Source organism: Condylura cristata, unplaced genomic scaffold (genome assembly GCF_000260355.1).
Source record: "Condylura cristata isolate star-nosed mole 26May11 unplaced genomic scaffold, ConCri1.0 scaffold00013, whole genome shotgun sequence".
NCBI lineage: Eukaryota > Metazoa > Chordata > Mammalia > Eulipotyphla > Talpidae > Condylura > Condylura cristata.
The window spans coordinates 30,058,783-30,079,368 of NW_004567114.1; the positions used below are offsets into that span (position 1 = coordinate 30,058,783).

General features: G+C 36.4%; 1 protein-coding gene across 1 annotated transcript in view; it reads right to left on the bottom strand.

The window, feature by feature from the left end:
* Positions 1–19,979, bottom strand: part of SYT16 (synaptotagmin XVI) — a 79,689-nt gene extending 59,710 nt beyond the window's left edge. Inside the window, exon 1 of the mRNA XM_004681804.2 lies at positions 19,457–19,979. Within this exon, the coding sequence (XP_004681861.1) occupies positions 19,457–19,979 (523 nt within the window). The remainder of the gene's footprint in view (positions 1–19,456) is intronic.
* Positions 19,980–20,586: the final 607 nt, after the last annotated feature.

Sequence of the window (20,586 nt, forward strand, 5' to 3'; positions counted from 1 at the left end):
ATGAAAGGCTGGCACCCCTCCTCTAGACATACTTCTTCCACAGAGCAGAAGAGGCCACTCCCTGTGACCTGACCCTGCGCCAGTCCCAGTGTGATGGTAGAGTGGAGTTACAAGAGAAGACTCACTATATTTGCAAAAGTATCCCACAAGCGTGTCCTCAGAATCTAAGTTAATAGTCAATATGTGAAAGGCCATAAAGACAAAAAGCAGGAATATTTGAGAAACAGAAAGTGTATCCGTTACATGCTTAATTCTGTGCCTGGCTTTGTGTCATCTCTGACACTGGACTAAATATTCTTATGCCCATTACATGTAAGAAGAGTGTGTCCTCTAGGTGAAGTGACTGGCACACACATAAGCATCAAGAGCAGTGTTGGCACTTGAGCCCAGCAAATCAAAAGACCAGAGTCTTCACACACATGGCTCACCATGACATTTTGACAATGGAAAATAGTATAAAAATTTTTTACTGGGGCAATTTCTTCCATGCTCCCAGGTTCTTGCACTGCACATTTTAATTCTACTTGCTCAACTGTCAAAATCTAGGCCTCAAAATAAAATATTTTGCTTAACTATAGTGTGGATTATTTCTTCAGTTAAAATGTTAGACAAGTTCTTTCTAATATACTGTGAACAATGAAGAAAAGTTAGCAGCTCTTACATTTCAATAGCTTATAGATCTCTTTACAAATTTAAAAGGATCTCACAGCAAATTCAACCACTCAATTTGGAGATTTTATTTGAAAATAGGAAATACCAAATTCTTTTTTAAAAGCACTCATTCATTTATTCAACAAATATATATTTTGTTCCAGATGCAGGGAATATAGTAGTGGAAGACAAATGTCTATCTTGATGGAGACAAACAAGAGAGTGAAATAGGTCAAAATGAAAGATGTTATAAATAAAAATATTATCATATAAATGCGATGGAACAGCTGGAGAGTGGAGAGGATACAGTTTAAACTCTTGTGATCAGGGAGATCTGAGAGAAAGGCCATTTGTACAAAGACCTGAAGGGGGTAATGAAACAATCTCAATAGACTCTGAGGACAGATTTTCCAGGCAGAAGAACCCATACAAAAGTCTTGAAGCAGAAGCTCAGGGGCTGGAATTGTTAAAGCAGAGGAAACAAGAGGGGGAAATTAGGATGAGGTCATGGGGCTGGCTTGCAACAACTTTCTAGATACAGAAAGAGCTCTGGCTTTTACTTTAAATGGATGGGCACTGTTGATAGCATGTTAGTGGCTAGAAGCACTGTGGTAGCAGTGGTGGTGGGAAGGAATTGCACTATTCTAGATATACTTTTATGGTAGAACCAACAGTATTCGCAGACAGAGTGTATGTAGGAAATAAAAAAGAAAGGTGTGAATGATGACGCCAAGATTTTTGGCCTGAGAAATTGGAAGAATGGAGTTGCTATTTAGAAAGAGGCAAGACTGTGGGAAGTGCAAAATTTTGAGAGGAGATTGCAAATCCAGATTTGGCCCATAATAAATTTGAAATGCCCATTAGACCCAAGTAGTTACAAGCAAGCACTGCCTTAGTTCAAGAGTAGGCTGCAGGCTCATTAGCATATGCATGTTATTTAAAACTTTGAAATTTGATGTGATTAGTGAGAGAGACAAATACAAGGGCTGAGCTCAGGATCATGACATTTAGAGGTCAGTGATGCTGAAAGATCAAACAAAGGAAATGAAGAGAAACTGAACAATGAAGGAGGAGGAAGCATTTATATTCCCATACTTGCAAAGTAACCTTTGTACATTTAAAGAATTGTTAATAAAACAGATACTTGATGAAGATCAACTCTGTACAATTTTCTTTTTAAAAATCCCATTTCAAAAATTCCTGAATACAGCATAGGCCAAAAGAACAGGTCTCCATGTATTCTTTCAGCTTGCCCTCCAGTCTTCCATTTTACCTGACAAAGCCATGACAAAACCTTTGTGGTGTCTACCATTCCCAGTTAATTGTGAAATATGTACTGTGAATTGAACCTATGACAGGCATGGTACAAATTATAGTAGTGATGGGAGGATCCCATGGTTCCCATCCTAAGGCGTTTACAGCCTAACAGGGGAACCCAAACATGCATATCAGACAACAAAGATACAAAATTAATGTAGTTAAAATCATAGCAGTTTCTAAAACATTTAGAGGTTAAATACTTACAATCCGACAAGAATTCCATTATAAACTTAAAAGATAATTGAAATAATTCAAAGACTTAGTGATAACCAGCAATATAAGTACTCTTCTGCACTGAGAGTGAGTGATCGAATCTCTCTGGGACAGAGGACATTTCTCCCACATCAACTAAGAATCTTTTGATGAGGAGAAACATCTTTTGAAAATAAACCTTGGGACTATGCCACTAAGATCTGAAATATCATGACTTTATTTCCACAGCTGGAGTAACAAAGAAGAGTTATTGCTCCCTTGGTTGTATATCACTGGCACATGTTCAGGAGATATTGCCAGGATCTATCAATACTGTGGCTTGTAGTTCTTTCACTACTGCCAAGTTGTCTGAGATGGGCCTTTCACAGCTCCTTTCACATGGGGACACCACAGTAACCTCACCTGCACAACCAAAGCTCCCTGCTTCAATCCCAGAGGCAAAGCTAGTGTGCCTTACCTGGTAGTCTCATTAGTGCAAGATGATGACAGTTGAGATACTTTTTTCCTCATGTCTTTCAACACAAACTGTCAAAAGTGTTAGACTTGCAGAGTGCCATTGTCCAAAATTTTCCAAAGGTCTGAAATCATTAATTATTGTAGAATATCTACAAGTTAATCATTTTCCTAAAGATGATAAGATACAGTCCTGAGAACTAAAATTTGGTTTTGCTCATTCATTCATTCATTCATTAAGCGTTTTGTTTTGTTTTTTTTTCATTTATGAAACTGATACTGTGCTAACTGCTAGGAATGTGAAGACAAATCACAAAATCCTGTCATCAAAGAGCATACAGAGTTGGGTACCTTTATTTATGTTTTAAGGCATATGCAGTACACAATAGAAATTATTGGGAAATGTGATGTTGCTTAAACATAAAGCAGAAAGATGTCAAAAAAAAAGAGCCAGGAATGGGACAAGGAGGTGGAACACTGGGATGTTGGGGGTATAAAAAAAACTGGAGAAAGTTGATAGGGAAGGCTTCTTTTATGAAATTGAATGTCCCACCCACTAGTCATAAACTGAAACTCTAGCCCCAATATGATAGTTTTAGGAAATGGAATCTTTGAGAGGTGATGAGGTCACTGGAGCAGAGTGCACATAAATGGGATTGGTGCCCTCATAAGAGAGTCCAGAGTGTTCCCTCTCCCTCTGCCATATGAGAACACAATGGGAAGTTGGGCAGCTATGATCCAGGCAGGAAGCTCTCACCACACACTTGAGTTTGCTGGTGCCATAAACTAGCTCCCCAGCATCCAGGACTGTGAGAAATCAAGCTGGCTTAAGCTACTCCACCTCTAGTGGTTTTGCTACAGCAACCTGAATGGGTTAAGACAGTCACCTCAAGAAAACAACAAATTGGTAATTGCTGTAAGATGAGCAGTGTTCAACTAGGCAGATACAGAAGTAGGGAGCAGAAACTACAAGTTCAGGTGTGAAACATGCTTAGTATTTCAGGATTCTGGAAGACAGAAGCATTTTTCAAAGAAAGTCATCCCAGGAGGCTGTTTGTGCAAGACAGGAAATCTGATGCAGCAATTAAAATGAGCATTCTTAGGAAAACCTGAATGGTAAGAGATCGAAGGAACATAGAAATAGACTAGTTAGATATTGAAATACACCAAACAAAAAAGAACATATATCTGAATTAAGATAGAGATTTTGGACAAATACAAGAGAAATAGAGGCAGAATCAATAGGATTTGATACATACTAGAAAAAATAAAGATGGGGTTGGGGAGTTGTGAGGGATAAAAAGCTGAGAAAGACACCTATCTTATTCTGATGACTCACTTTCCATTCACTAGAGGAGAGAAAGATGATTTGGTGATTAGTTGTGTTTTTAAACAAGTTGAGTGTGTGTTACCACCCAAGCAAAGGTAGTTCTACAGATGAGCCCAGAGCTCAAGAGCAAAGCTTGCACTAGAGAACTGCATGTGGGAACCATGGAAGAGTCTACACAGGGAAATTAGTACTGAAGGGTTAGGAGGAGGTGAGTGAAAAGGAGAGGCGAAGGGAAAACCAGGAATAAGTAGAGTCCAGAATGCAGTGAGGAGTGAGTTTCAAGGGAGGATAATAATTGCCTGAAGCAGTCAAGTGAAAAGCAGACAGGAGGTTCTGGAGATGTAACTAAGTGCAGGTCACTGAATTAGTAGATAGAAGCCAAACTATGCTGAGGAGATTGGCAAGAAGGAGCTAGGGAAATGGAGGTTACAAACACAGTCCCTTTCCCCACAAAATCTTGAAACTCAGTGGAAGGACATTTATGCTACCATGAGAAGGTGCAGTTACTGGTAATGTGTTGCCAATAACTGCTGTCAAGTTGGACTCCTTATAGCAGAGGAGTGCACTGGCAGTGAAAACATTTCAAGCTACTCTGAGGCCATGGCAGCACGAGCAAAGCCCTTGGATGTTCTGAGTCAGACTTTTGTGGTTTGGAAACCCAACTTTGGTGCCAGCTAGAGACATTGAACAAATTACTAATCCTCCCTAAAGCTCTTGTTTGTTCTTCATCTACTCTCCTTGCAAACACTCCTCATAAAATTATTACAGTGATTAATCTATAAAGTATCTATCACATAAAGATACAATTTATTGAATATCTATCACTGTTATATTTATTATTAGTGATATGAGCTATCAAGATCTCCACCTGGAGCTACCTCCAGTCAATAAGGACTCTTGGCAAGTCCTGCCGGCACTGCCCAAGAGAAACACGTGCCACTGGGTGAGTTTTCCTGTGAAGTCTGCATTCTCTTTGTACTTCTTTACCATTTCAAAATTGATTCAATTCTAGAGATTTAGCTTTTGGGCAAATCTCTTCATGAAAGATTCCTGGATATACCATTTGCAGAGTAGCCAAGATAAAGAAGTAGCTGTTTCTTATGCTATAAAATAAAATTTCCTGATTAAAAAAAAAGCCTAAGGGCAAATAACTCCCATAAAGGCATGTAAGTAGCTCCCCCTTTGGTGCAGCTTTCTGCTTATTAATTGATGAAGCTAGAATCTCATGGTGGACAAACTTTAACATGATCAACAACTCTCCTCCCTCCTCCCACTATACTTCCTTTGTGTGTCCACACCCTTTCCTCTCTCCATTATACATAAGAATTGTGACTTTTTTCTAACCAGTAGAACATGATGGTGATGGAGCCCCATGCCCATGATAGCACTATGCAACATTCCTGTTGCTAGAAGTTTCTCCTTGTCAGTTTCTTACCTGATTACCTTGTCAGGTACACCCAGGTACCAAGAAATTATGCGTGGTCTCTAGCCAATAGCCAGCAAGAAGCTGGGACCTTCAGTCCTACATTTGCAAGGAAGCCAATTCTCCCAATGACCAGAGAGAGCTTGACAGCTGATATGTTCCAGTCCAATCTCCCAGTGAGAATGCAGCCCAGATGAGACTTTGCAGCCTGTGAGACCTGAGCAGGTAACCCAGCTAACTCAGGCCTGTATTGCTAACCCAGATAAACTCTAGCACCAAGTTTGTCACAATTTGTCATACAGGATAACTAATATGGATCCTACACAGTAGTATGTGCAGTTAAGTTCATCTAAAAAGATCAGTTAAGAAAAAAATCTAACATCTAGGAGAGGAGCCAGCATCTAAAGCAGCAGTGTGAAATGAAACATTGCATTTCTCGATCTGTAGCAGATGTGACTCTCTCAGGACTGAGAAGCAGGTGTTCATGACACCTGTGGTGGCATAAGGCCTGTGTAGTGACAGGAAGAACCTAGACTTTATTCTAGGAGCAGCTTGCAACCCATGTACAATGTGAGCACAGAGGTGATGCCCATGAGGGTTTTTTTCTTTTTGCTACCCAACATCTCTTCTTCCAACTTTTGGAATATTCCAGCAACTGTCTTTTCTCCAAGCTTAGACCTGGAGTAATAGGTCACTTAGGCTGTCCAGAGTAACCTGGACATCACTGATTGTTGATGTTTGCCATATTAACAAAGCCAATCCAAGCAAATCATTCCAATTAGTGCTCACCCCAAGAAAGGGGTCATTTTTTTCTCCACTGGATCATAACCTGAGAGGATATTAACTAGCAGCTCTTGCAACAGTCTCATTACAAATGGAGCCAAAGGATGGCAGCAGACACAAGAGGCAGGGGGAGAGAGAGAGACCAGATCCCAAATATAATCTTTGAACTCCTGGATAAAACTCCTCATGAAATCAGGTTTACTCATAGATTTATCTTGAGCTCACAACCTTATTGTCCTTTGCTTATAACATATTGAGGAATTCCCAATTTAATTTCAGTTCATTTGTGTGGTTCCTGGTACCTCAGCAATTTTGCCTCAGCTATGGCCAAGAGAAACATTCCAAAGGTAAGAACCAGCATTTCATGCACAAACTTATCTAGCATGAATGCAAATGAGCATAACATTTTGTCATTATGGATCTAAATACAGGGAAACAATCTTCCAACTTTATTATGTAGCTTATCAGTGACTCCTTTTTGTGGGAGCAAGGCAGAATAAAAACTAGGTAGCTCCAGAAACACTTGAAGTCTTATTTTGGTTATGAATTAAGTTCTGTAATTACAGCTTAAGACAATGTTTGAGACTTCAACTTCATAATTCTTTTCTCCAAAAAAAAATGAATTTTGAAATGATGTCTTGAGGTCTTTCTATGAATGAGAAAGTCTCCTGTGATAATCCCATACCTGATATCTCAAGCAAAAGAGTTATGAAGCATCAATTTCAAGAACTCTTGAAAATTCAAGCTAATAGCCATCAGTCTTATCACTGATGACAAGATGCTGATCAGCTTGGACAAGTCATACTTTTCAATGACTCAGCCAAACATTTTCCTTACCCCATACCACCCCTCAACCCTTCTTCCTCAGCAGGCAATGCTCTCCCCTCAGAAATTTGCATAACCTACTTTCTTCAAGCCTCTCATTAACTTCTGCCTTTTTAGAGATGTCATTCTATATATCACCTTGTATAAAGTAGTACTCATCCAATTAACTTTTACTCCCTTACCCTGCTTAATTTTGTAGGAATATGGCACTTATCAACTGACATGTTATGTTTTCTGGTGAATATAAATTATAGGTAATACTGAGATGTCTATTTTACTAGTTCCCTAGCTTCTCCAGAAAGCCTGTTTACAGATTTTAGCTCTTGCATAATGAATATGTTCACTTCTAAGTCTATATACATGCTTTAACATGCCTTAATTACTATATAGGTAAAGGCCCAGCCAGGAAAGCAAAAACCACAACAGGTATTTCACCAGAGGGAATTTAATTTAGAGAATATTGGTTGTAAAGGTATTGAACACTGAATGAATAGGAAAAACATGAAAAAAAACCCAGGGTTGTGACAGCAGGAAAGAGCTATCTCCTTTCAGGCTACAGAAGCAAAGGGAAACAGTCAAAGTTATCAAAAAATTGAAACTCAGAGAAAAGGCTTTATAGACAGGAGACCCAGATACATGAGGAGGGAGCATCACCTGGCTGCAGCTAGTAGTTTGGATTTCAGAAGAGGAACTCAACAGTTTGGGCTCGGAATCAGAGAAGGGAAAACTGCCTGTTCAGTGTTGTTCACCGTAAGTGAGACACATGAGGCTGATTCTGGAATGCTGAAAGAGACTGAAGACCAACCTAACTGCTGATAGTGGTGTGAAGGGTGTGAAAGGCTACATGGTGATGCCAGTAACAGAGGCAGTGAGTACAAGCAGAAAGAAGTAAAACCAACCGTCCTGCCTCCATCTTCCAATATCTCTCTACTGCTCCTTTTATCACAACACAGGATAATGTTCCCTGGCAGAGATAACATGCAATTTACAGAATTTCAGCCCAACAGTCACAGCAGGATACAGTAGGATAAATTTTAACTGAGATAGTAGTTTAAAAACCAGCATAGATCCTAATGTATTTCTCCAATTTTATTTTCTCCAGAGAAAAGTCCAATTGGTTGATTACTGACTGCCTTGCCACTGACTCTCTTATAAAAAAAACTGTACATATAAATCTAGAGTATCATAGATGAACTTTGGACAGTGCCTGAAGACATGAAATTTTACTATAAATTTTTGTGTATAATCTATATATTTACCTGAAAAGGTAGCTTCATAACTTGCATTAAAGTTAGTGCTGTACAACTTATGTGTCCCAGAATAGATAAGTGGATCATGAAGATGTGAAATACATACACAAAAGAGTACTACTCAGAGATCAAAAAATAAACTCATGACATTTGCAGCAACATGGATGGAACTGGAAGGGATTATGCTAAGTGAAATAAGCCAGGAGGAAAAAGATAAATACTTCATGGTTTCACTTATATGTGCAGTAGAGAGAAGCCAATCAAAAGATCAAAGATAAACTTTAAGAAGGACTCCGGAAATCTGAACATAGATCTGAGGATCAGAAGTAGAGAGGGGTGAAAACAGGGGCTGGGGCACCCAATGGATTGAGGTAGAAGACTAGGGGTGCTTCAGTAGTGGGAGAACAATGGTGAGCTATCCCAGAGGGAGAAATCCTGTGACATCAGAAAATGAACAAAGAAGTAAAATAAGACTATTTCATTTAAAAAGTATTTCAAAAGTTGGTGTTATAAACCATTACCTCAAAAAGAAAATACAACAAAGCATAAAAGAAACTTATAACCTCCTTAAAATTTAGTGTCACTGTTCCATGTCCTCATTCATTCATAATTTTTTTAAAGATTTATTTATTTGTGCATACAGAACTGGGGTATAGTCCAGAGGCTCAGGGGCCACAAGAGGTTTCACCATAGACAGAGTGGGGAGCAGAACAGGCAGACTGATGAAGTACACTGCTGAAGGGAGCAGCGGGTGGGTCAGGAGAGGTCTGCCATGCCATGTGGACACCTCCAGGGCAGGCGGGAATAGAACTCATGCTGCAGTGGTTTTAGTTTCTCAGTGCTACGCTTTAACCCGCTGCGCTACCAGGGAGGGCCTCATTCATAATTTAACCTTGTTGTGGAAAATAAATACAACTTTAGATTCTTTTAATGTCTTAAATACTCTATTAGTTATGATTCTTCTGGTTATAGGACAAAGAAACCAATTGCAACCTTCAAGAAAAATTATGGGAGAGCAAGAGAATCTATTCAAGGGACCTCAATGAGAAAAGAAATTACTTAAAGAAAAACACTCAAAAATAGGATTCTCTGATATGTCCTATTTAACCTTCAGTATATATGCTCAAAGTTACTTTTATATTGTAGAATTATTGTAACTGTAAAATTTATAAATTAGATGTTCATAAAATGGAAAGATTTGTTTAACATAAGAATGGATAAACAGGATGCCAATCAATAAAATGGACAACTATATAGCAGTTAAAATAAGTCAAATCTACATGTATCTGAATAACTTGAAAGTGTAATACCGAGTGGGAGGCAAAAGAAGTTGTAAAGTAATATGTTCAAAATGATAGCATTTTTATAGTTTTAAAACATGTAGAATTATGTTATGTGTAATTTACAGATATGTATGCTTATAACAAAAGAAAAAAAGCACAATTATGGGAATTATAACCCTGAATTTGGCTTTGATTCTCTCCTGAAAAGAAGAAAAGGGAAAGAAAATAGAGGGGCTTCTAGAGACTCCAATTATATGCGTGCTAGAAAGTTTCTTTAAATGAATCAGTTAAATATGGCAAAATGGTAAGCTTTGGCAGAGTAAAGTGGTGGATTTGTGGGTATTTGTTATACACACTATATTTTCCTATGTATTTAGATATTCCATAAATCTTTAAAAAAATAGGAAATATAAAGGACACTTAGAAGTCCATTAGCGATGGCCTTGGCCCCTAACCATAATTAGCTCAAAGAGAAGAGGATCTTATCATCAAACTTCATAAACTCTATGATGAGGCTGCTTTTCAGGGGTGGATATTGGAAAAGAGTATAGGGGAGGAAGAGGGAGCATGTGCCAAAGAAAGAATAGAAGAAGGAGAAAGAGAAAATGATAATGTCTCTGTGGTTATAAAGATAAATAAAAAACAAAGGTAAGAATCTTACCCAGTTAGAACAAACAAAATAAATAGAGGGAAAGGTGCTATTCAGTGTGTAGTTTCAGCCTGGCTCCAGCTACTTTCCTGTTTAATTGCACACTGTAGACAAGATATACCTGGCTCAAGTAATGCCTGAGGGCAAAGAAAATGCCTGTTTTTTTTTTTTAATTATTTTTATCAAGTAATTGTTAGAGACAATTTTCTGGGCCCTTGGATAATTAAAATGGAATTTGAATTTATTTGAAGTCTGTTCCTAATGATGATAAAAATGGAAAAATAAAGAAGTACTTTATTTTCTCATTTAAATGTATCCTTTAAAATGTCCTAGCATTCGATTCTAACAAGACAGAGCCATCAAGGTAAAAATTTCATCTATATTTTGACCAGGTACAAGTTACATGTTCTAACTTCTGTTCCTATAGGATTTTGTTTCATGCCTGAATATCCCTTAAAAATTACCAAAAAATGCAAAATAAGTAACAATTGCTGGAACAACCTGTTGGCCTTAAAAGTCAAGACTCTGAAAGCATTGTAAGCTTCTAGCATTTAAAAATACTAGTTATTCTAAAACATAAACATCAATTTATCAAGAAAATTAAATTCAAAATGCTTTGAGAAAAATTCTAAAGGTTTTGAAGGATGTTAAACCTTATATCATGAACAATTTTTGATAGAGAAATTTAACTAGGGGCAAGTTTACTTTCAAGAAAACACGTTAGCAATTTAAAGCAAATTTCCATGTTACAAATGAAAAGGTCAGGATGCAACAGTAGTAATGTATCCTATAGAAAGTGAGGCCAGTATGATTTCTAAATCAAGTGCATTATAATGCCTGATACCATGTAGTCTTAGTTGCCACAAACAATCCCAAGAACATTAACAAAACATAATACCTTCAACCCATAAAAGCTCCAAACCAACCAGCAACTAAGAATACTAGGATTTTCCCTTCCATGTTACATTAGCCTCAGAGTAATCTGATTGAAAAGTCAAATTATATCATCATGATTTCAAAGCCTGCTGTTCTATTTTTTAAATACATTCCATCAAGCCAAAGAGTGTTTCTAAAGTTCTATATGCCAATGTACTTGGAACACATTAATTCCATTAGCAAGCTATTTCAGGAAATAGTGAGCATATTTCTTGGAAACAAATACATGTCGTTAAAAAACAACTTCAATTAAAATATATATATATATATTAATTATGAGGTGAAAAACTGAAAACAGAAATTATTTTTAAATGCAATTAGAACTCCTTCCCAACACATATCAAAGGTGTCATAACTGCTTCTCTACTGAGAAGTTGGTGTTTAGGATTTGGGTCTTTAAACCAAAAAGCCTATCTTGAGATGGCACTATGAGGAGTCTATCTGCTTCTTAATCATAGGCAACTGCTAAATGAAGTGTATCTATTTTCTCCGTTACATTACTATTGGCAACCAGGTCCTCAGTAAGTGCCCAGAAATGTTTCCATGGTTACAAAAAGCATTCAGCATCCCTCTTGTTTTGGGCCAATTTAGCTTAAATTCTATTGTGGAGAAAAATATGGCACATTAAGGAACATAAAATCAAGATACAACGTTATGAAAAGAATTCAAGGTTAAATGGGAAAAGCAGGCTTGACAAGGCTTTTTAAAAAGTGCATATAAATCACTGATTAAAATGCTTCCTTTTCCTAGTGTAATCTCCAAATACATCTCTTTAATAGAGTGCAGAACAGTCCATGTATTGCAACTGGTGTGATTGCTTGGTATAAAGGAAAAAAAATGAACATGTTAGGATAATTTAAGACTGCTAACCAGCAGGTAAAATTCCAAAAACAACAAGTGTTTAACTATTCATACAGATGGGAGTCCACGCTCTTACCCTAATTTCACAGGGCCCTTGGGGGATTTAAGCATTTTGAGGAAAGAGGAGAATAAGAACTTTTGTTCATTGGCTATAAGGCTTTTGAAGTAAATTAGTGAGCCATATTTCATCAGGGAGGGAGAGAGATATGGAAGCTCCCTAGAGGCAACTTAGCAAAGCTCTCTATCTATAAAACATGAGTGAATTGGGCCAACAAGACAGTCTCTTCCAGATCTGCACCACATTCCCAACTCCCAATGCTACCAGAGAACAAGGGTATTAAAAATATGTTTGCAACTTCTGGAACATATTAAACAAATGATATAAATTTTTCAATCATAGCAGGAGGTTGTACTGTGTATATGTATCCATCCCCCACAGTGCTCTGTACATGGTAGGTGTTCAACAAATATTTCATTAACTGAGGGGGGCAAGCATCCCATTATAAAGAAATGTTGCCCTTCATAACTACCAACATAGATATGATCCCTTTGCTCTTATTATGTCGTGTAGCTTTTGAGAAGCTTTGGAGAGAAGTGGAGGTATTTTTAATCATTAAGCTATTAAGGACTAATTTGAAGTCATTTGCTTCCAGAAAGATAGGCCAGCTATACCTTTCCTATCTTGCCCCTAAATAAGACCAAAATTCCCAGACACTATCCATAAACTGAGAAAACTGAAAGGCGCAGAGAAGGCACCCCAGTTAAGGACCATGAGACACAAGGAGCAGCATAGGAGTGTTTACTGGGTTCTTCAGCCTCCTCCCCCAAACTTGATGCTGAAGATGCTAGCAAACCACAAATGCTGAACAAGGGCGCAAAGAGACTTCTAAAGGTCAAGTGTGAATTAGCCAGTAGTACAGAACTTATGGGAGCCAAAAAATAGAGGAAATTGAGATCTACTTAAAAGTATTTCCCCCCATCAGACTCATATGCTACTCACAAGAAAGATGGGAACAAGGCAGGAATGGAGAAAGCTTCTGTCATGATATAGTCTGGAAGGAAGGGGGAAACAGCTATTATAAGAAAGGTAATAAGTCATGCCAAGATGCTTTTCTCACATTTTTATTATGAAATGAATTCCTTAAGCCACTTATGGAAGTGCAGTAAATCCAGTCACCCTCATACAACAGGAAAATACACATTTATGTGAGTGACTGGAATAAAATAAAAACTTCCACCACCTCTGTATAAGCATAAAAATAAAGTCTTGGTGTCAGACCATTGGGAATACCCTACCTCTGAAGAGTACTAAGAGAAGTAAACAAAGCACCTGCCTAAGTCTGAGGCTACCCAAGAACACAAGAAACCAGAAAATACTCCAACACAACCATATCACATTAGCAAACACCAACTAATGAGTAGGGACAAAAACCTGAAAAGAGAGACAATCACCTTCCCTAACAATGGGCTAAAAAGAGGAGCCTCAGAATTGAATATGATATCAGTCTTGACAAAACTCTGTAACAAAGAAGCCCCACAATGTAATTAATAAAAGATTTTGAAGCCTATATTGCACTGAGATTAACAATCACAACAGACCAAACTCAAATTCAGACTGTTGACTCACTATTTCAATGTAAAGACCCAGCTTTAGAAGAGCCTAAACCATTTCTAAGAAGAAACATAGGATGTTTGGTTTTAATCAAAATCACCAAAATGAAATGAAAGAAGCCTAGTCAAGAAACAAACCAATCAGGCAAGATAAACTCAGATATGACTCAAATGTTGGAATTATCAGGTAGGAACTTAAAATAACTATGATTAACATGTTACAAGTCATAGTAGGAAAAGAGGAAGATATAGATGAATTACTGAGGAATTTCATTAGAGAGATTGAAATAGTTTTAATCAAATCAAGATGCTAAAAATGAATAACTTGATAACAGAAGTGAAGGATGTTTTTGATGGGCTCTTCATCAGACTTGAAATAGGCAAAGAAAATATTAGTAAACTTGATAGTTATGTCGTTAGATACTATTACCCAAACTGAAATACAAAGAGAAATAAAGAATGAAGTAAAAATAATATTCAAAAACTGTGGAATTATATCAAAGAGTCTAATGTTTGTATAACTATAACAGCAAAATGAGAAAGAGATACTGTAATTGAAGAAATATGTAAAGAAATGGTGACTAAGAGTTTTGTAAAAGTGTTAGAAAATCACTAAGTCATAGACATAAGAATGTTAGAGAACACCAAGAAAAATGAATACAGAAGCACAGACACACAAAAATGCACACACACACACAGACATATATTATTGAAAACTAAGGACAAACTCCTAAAGACATCCACTGGAAAAAAGACAATTCACGTGTAGTAACAATAGTGTGAATTATACCATAACTTCTCATATAAAACTATACAAGCCTTCAAGCCTTAAGATAGTAGGATAGGGCCCTCCCTGGTGTTGCAGCCGGTTAAAGCACAGAACTGAGAATCTAAAGCCGCTTCTGTATGAGTTCGATTCCCGCCTGCCCCGGAGGAGAACACATGGCGAGGCAGACCTCTCCTGACCCGCCCGCTGCTCCCCTCAGCAGTGTACTTCATCGATCTGCCTGTTCTGCTCCCCACTCTGTCTCTGGTGAAGCCTCTCACCAACCCTGAGCCTCTGGCCTGTACCCCAATTCTGTATGCACAAATAAATAAATCTTAAAAAAAAATAAGACAGTAGGATAACACCATTAACGTAATGAAAGAAAATAGCTATCAATTCAAAATTCTTTATCTAACTAAAGCATATTTTAGAATAAATGAACTTTTTTTTCAGATTAAAAAAAAACCTAAGGAAATTCATTAGTACATATAGCATGAAAGGTAAAATAGTGTTTTCAATGGCATACAAGAATTAAATATAAAACTTTGTATTTTAATCATTATAAGTCAGCCATCTACATTAATGCAGTATCAATTTACTGAAGACTTACTGTACATGTAAAAAATATGTGACTACAATAAAACAGGAAGGAGAATTGGGGTGTGTACTGTTGTAACATCAAACTGCACCTACAGTTGTTACAATACTATTCAACACATACTGAGATTAATTAAAGATGCATGATCTAGCTTTTAGGGTGATCATTAAACATTTTAAGATGTATAAATGAGGCCAGCATTAAAGTGAAATAATGAAAATGTTTGATCCAGAACACAGAAAAAAAAAAGACAGAAAAAAATGACAATTAAAAAATGATGAAATAAACAGCAAAGTATATAACAAGATGACATCTCTTAATTCAACAATATCAATGATTATATTAAATAAAGCTAAGAATGAAAAGTAAGAGATTTTCAGATTAGTTAAAAATTTAATACCCAGTTATATGCCAAGTACAAGAATCCCATTATAAATATATAGATATTTAAAGTTGAAAATGGAAAAGAAAACATAGCGTTAACACTATCCAAAAAAAAAAAATACTGTGGTAATCATATTAATATCAAAGTAGACTTCAGGTCAAGAAATATTAGGGTTTTTTTTTTTTTGAGGATTGATTACATAATGAACAAGAAATCAATTAATCAAAGGAGACTTTTTTTTTAAGATTTATTAATATGAACTGAACTGGATATAAGCCAGAGGAGTAGGGGTGGTAAGAGGATTCACCAGAGACAGAGTGGGGAGCAGAACAAGTAGATCAATGAAGTACACTGCTGAGGGAAGCAGCGGGCGGGTCAGGAGAGGTCTGCCATGCCATGTGGGTCAGCTCCCAGGCCAGGAATTGAATGAGCACTGAAGCAGCTGGAGCTCATTTGTAGTGCTGCGTCCTAAAACCCGCTGCGCCACCAGGGAGGACAAGGAGACATATTTTTAAAATGTGTGTTCACCTAACAACATAGTTTCAAACTACATGAAGCAAAATTAATAGAACTGAAAAGATTAGCCACATTCACAACTACAGGAAGGAAATATCAGCTCTTCTCAGAAATCAACAGAACAAAATCAGTAGGCTAAAATAAGTAAATATACAGAAAATCTGAAAAACAGCCTCAAACGACTTGAACTAATTTATAGAACATTGTGCCCAATAATAAAAAAGTAGTCTTTTTGAATACATATGAAATATTCAACAAATTAGAATGTATTTCAAGATGATTTAAAAAAAACTCAATTTTTAAAACTAAAACAAAAATATTTAAACACAATTAGTTAGTCTAGGAATTGGTAACCAAAAGTTATCTAGAATATTCCTAGTATTTGAATTTTAACCAACATACTTAAAAATATTCATCAAGAAGGAAAGTCAAAGAGAAATTAGGAAATATTTTTAAGAGGAAAAACAAAAACAATATATTAATATTTCTGGATGTACTAAAGCTGAGCTTAGAAGACAATGTGTATATTAAATTATTCCACTATAAAAAGACTAAATTATAAATAAATGAAAGGGTAGGAAAATAATTTATAATGTAGGAAGCAGTGATACTAGGAACCAAAAAACAATAGAGAGAAATTAGTATTGAAAAGCTAGTTCTTTGAAAAAGATGATATAGGTCTATATATTGATAATAGACAGAGATAGACAGACAGAAAGACAGATAAAAGACAGATAAATCTTCTACCCAGTGAGACCCTCTCCACAGAAGAAAGGAACCAAAAACATCACATCAGGAAACAAAAAAGAAGACTACTATAAAGCCTATATACATTAAAAGCACACACATACACAGAAATATTATGTCCACACACAAAATTTTTTAAATCTTTGAAGTCAAGAACAGCCCAAATGATTCAAGAAAGACAACTTGAATAACGATGCATATTTTTAAGTTTATCTTGTATTTCATTATCTTCCCACAAAAATAAAACCTCCAGACTAAGATGGCTTCACTGAGAAATTCTAGCAAACACTTAAGAAATAAATATTACTCATTTAACACAAATTTGTCCAGGCAGTAGGAAGGAGAAATAATTCACAGTTCACTTATGAAACCAATGCTATCCGGATACCAAAAACAGAAAGATATTGCAAAATATTAAAATTATTATGACTGTATCCCAAATTAAAACAAATTTGTAAAAATTATTGAATAAAATACTAGCAAATCAAATACAGCTGCATATGAAAAGAATAATATAACATGACCAAATAGGTTTTTATTCCAGGGATGTGCAACCAGTTTTATACTCAAAAATTAATCAATTAATCCATGCTATTTATTTGACAAATTAAAAATCATTATCAATAGATGCAACTATTGACAGAATTCACCATCTTTTCTGATTAAAAACTGTCAGCAAATTGGAATAGGAAGTTCTTGAGTATAAAAAAAGAACTGCTACATAAATCTATACCTACCAAGTAATAGTGAAAGACAAAACTTTCCCACTTAAATTTAGAATAAAGATTTAGAGTAAAAATACCCACATTCTTTCCCCTTTATTCAACATGACTACAGGGAAATTGTCAGAAATTTTTGAGCTGATAAAATGGTTTTATACCTCCCTGGTGGTGCAGCGGTTTAAAGCACAGCACTAAGAAGCTTAAGCCACTTCTGCATGAGTTCAATTCCTGCCTGCCCAGGAGGAGATCCACATGGCGAGGCAGACCTCTCCTAACCCACCCACTGCTCCCCTCAGCAGTGCACTTCGTCGATCTGCCTGTTCTGCTCCCTGCTCTATCTCTGGTGAATCCTCTCGCCCTCCGAGTCTCTGGCCTGTACCCCAGTTCTATATGAATAAATAAATAAATCTTAAAAAAAAATGGTTTTATACCTGAATGTGATGGTGGTTATAACACTCTTTATCAAAACTCACAGAACTATACACTTAGAAGGATGAATTTTATTGCATGTAAACTATATCTGTAAGAAGGGGTGAGAATATTTTTGTTACTCTAGAGTTAGCATCTGTATCTTTCTAATTGTGAATCATGGGTCTATTTTCAAATTCTTTAAGCATCAATTTTCTCACACATGAAATGGGAATATAATCACGTCTACCTCTTTGAGTTTTTAGTTTTCCTTGTTGCGACTACATCTTTACTGTCTGATGTCCTATTATATACCTAACGGTAGCTTGATATTAATGATACAGATATGAATGGCATGGCCCCGCCTTCTGAGAGGCCACAATCTAGTGAAATAACATCTGAACTGACACAAGAGCACAATTGTCTTATTGCTTTAAGAGTATGGCAACAATGATAAAAAACTTTAAAATTCTACTTTTAAGTAATAAAGAAGATAAATCCATCCATATTAACAATCTGAACTACACCTCAACTTTAGCAAGACTTCTCTAAAATAGGAAATTTCAAGTCAAATAAAGGTACCCTATTGGTAGCCCAAATATTCCTAGAATTGTCCTTACAAATAATTTTTAAGGACTTAAAATTGCTTCTATAGTTTATCAGATTCAGAAAGAATCAGCCTATCTTATTTTCACCAGTTTCAGTTTTATTTTAATTTGACTAAGAATATCAAGAAGGCATTATTACAAACAGTATGGAATAATATTTCCTTTTTCAACAAAGCTTTATAAAACATATCCCTAAAAATTGATAATACTAAGAGGAATCACTAAAAAATCATCACCATCAGGTATTCCAGAAAAATCTGATCCTTCCAATAAGAAAAGGATTAATGACTTCAAGACTGTATTGCATAAATCTGATCCAATAGTCTGCATGACCTATATATACATTACAACAACACATCACATGTACACACCAAACACCTTTCTTGGCGTATCATGCACCTCTATTCCTGAAGTAGGTGGAATGTTCTACTTCAGTCTTAGAGCATTATAAGCATGAGAAATTCAAGCCTGAACATACTACAGCTACTTTTACAGAATTAATTACATTTTCACACCATATTCATTATGCATCTATTGAAGGCCATTATATGCTGTGTTCTGACAGGATAAAGCTCTATAGGCAGTTTACTTTCCATTCAAGGCTAAAAGAAAAGCAAGCTCTTCTTATTTCAGAAATTTCCTATCTACTGTCATCTCACATCATGTCCCAGTGAAACACTGTGAGAAGTGTTCTTGGAGTGTTATCAACTAAAATTTTGCAACAAGTATGGCTTTTTGCACAGGATTTCACACTGAATAATATAGTAACATCTAGAGATTTTTAACCCAGTGAAAAAAAAGAGAACATTTTAAAAGATATTTTTAAACATGACATATGTACAAGGGTCTTCTCAAACAGAACCCACAAGCTTATTTTCACCATTCCACTTGCTCAGAGCTGTTGTTTTAGAATATGGAGCTCATAAGCATGAACCTTCAAAAGTTTTATATATTGAAAATATTCCTAAGGACTGCATTTCTCAGTAAGAATCCAGTATATGGAAAAATGTAAGAGAGAGAAAAATAAAATCCATATGATAACTAAAACAAGTCAAAATAAAATGAGTAGAAACATCCTTTGTGAAGAACCAAGAGCAAATGATCACTGGCTAGCTTACCTTGCTTTTTTCCATTAACATTTTCTAAAGTACCAGAGAGCTGACTGTCAAAGCCGTGTTGAAGGCCACTCCTTTGCTTTTCAAGGTGACGTTCTTCCTCAGCAACAGAAGAAAGCACAGGTGGTGACATTTGGTCATCAAAGCTCTGATTGGACCACTGAGATATTATAGAACATGAGTCCTTTGCATGTTGGCTAAGTCTGGGACTTGAACTTTGGGCAGAGTCCTGCAAATCACTATTACAACAGGAGAAGTGATCCACTTCAAAAAACAAGGAATTTGCATCCTCTTGACTCCAAGTATTGCCATGTTCTTCATCTTCAAAGTAAGTTTCCTGAATCTGAATATCATCTAAGTCCTGGTCTAGCTTGTCACTCAATTTAGAGTCTTGTTTGCTTAAGTTAATCAGCGAAGCAGATAAGGAACCTCCTGCTTGCTGGAGAGCTTCATAAACCCGAGATATCCAGGAAGAGAAAGGCTGGAAGAAGTTCTGACCATCCTGAGAGGCCATGGCCAACACCATAGTCAGCTATCTGATGTCTACAAGTCCACTTGTTCAGTTCCTTCTGTACTTTGGACTTAATGTGAACTACAGAATAAGCATGATGAGAAATTAAATTGGAGGTCTCTTAATGGCTGTGAATATTTCACTCTCAAAACTTCTCAGCTGAAACAGAGGAAAGAAATACTTATACCTGTTAAAATTATAACCTTGAACCCAGCACCCAGCCCCTTTTGGAGGGCAAAAAGAGATCATCATTGAAATCTTAAGGCAGCCAAATAAAAATGTCTACAAGTAGATTCTTTTGATGCCTTCACCTTCACCAGCATGTGCAAAATTTCCATTAGCAGTAATGGGCTCTACTCATGTGGACTGAGAGAAGTGTATCCTCCATAGACCATACGTAACAGTGTGAAAAGGATAAATGAATCTTCATTAAGAAGCAGTTGGACGTGACATTTCAAAATACAAGAAAAGTTAGATGCTTCATCCTGGAAACTGTAGATCCCAGAGAGCAGGCTAATAAGCATGCCTGCTTTGTGACACACACACACACACACACACACAAAATTATCCTTTCAAAGGAAATGTAAGACTAGAATAAAAAAGCTTTTAACAAATCTTAAAA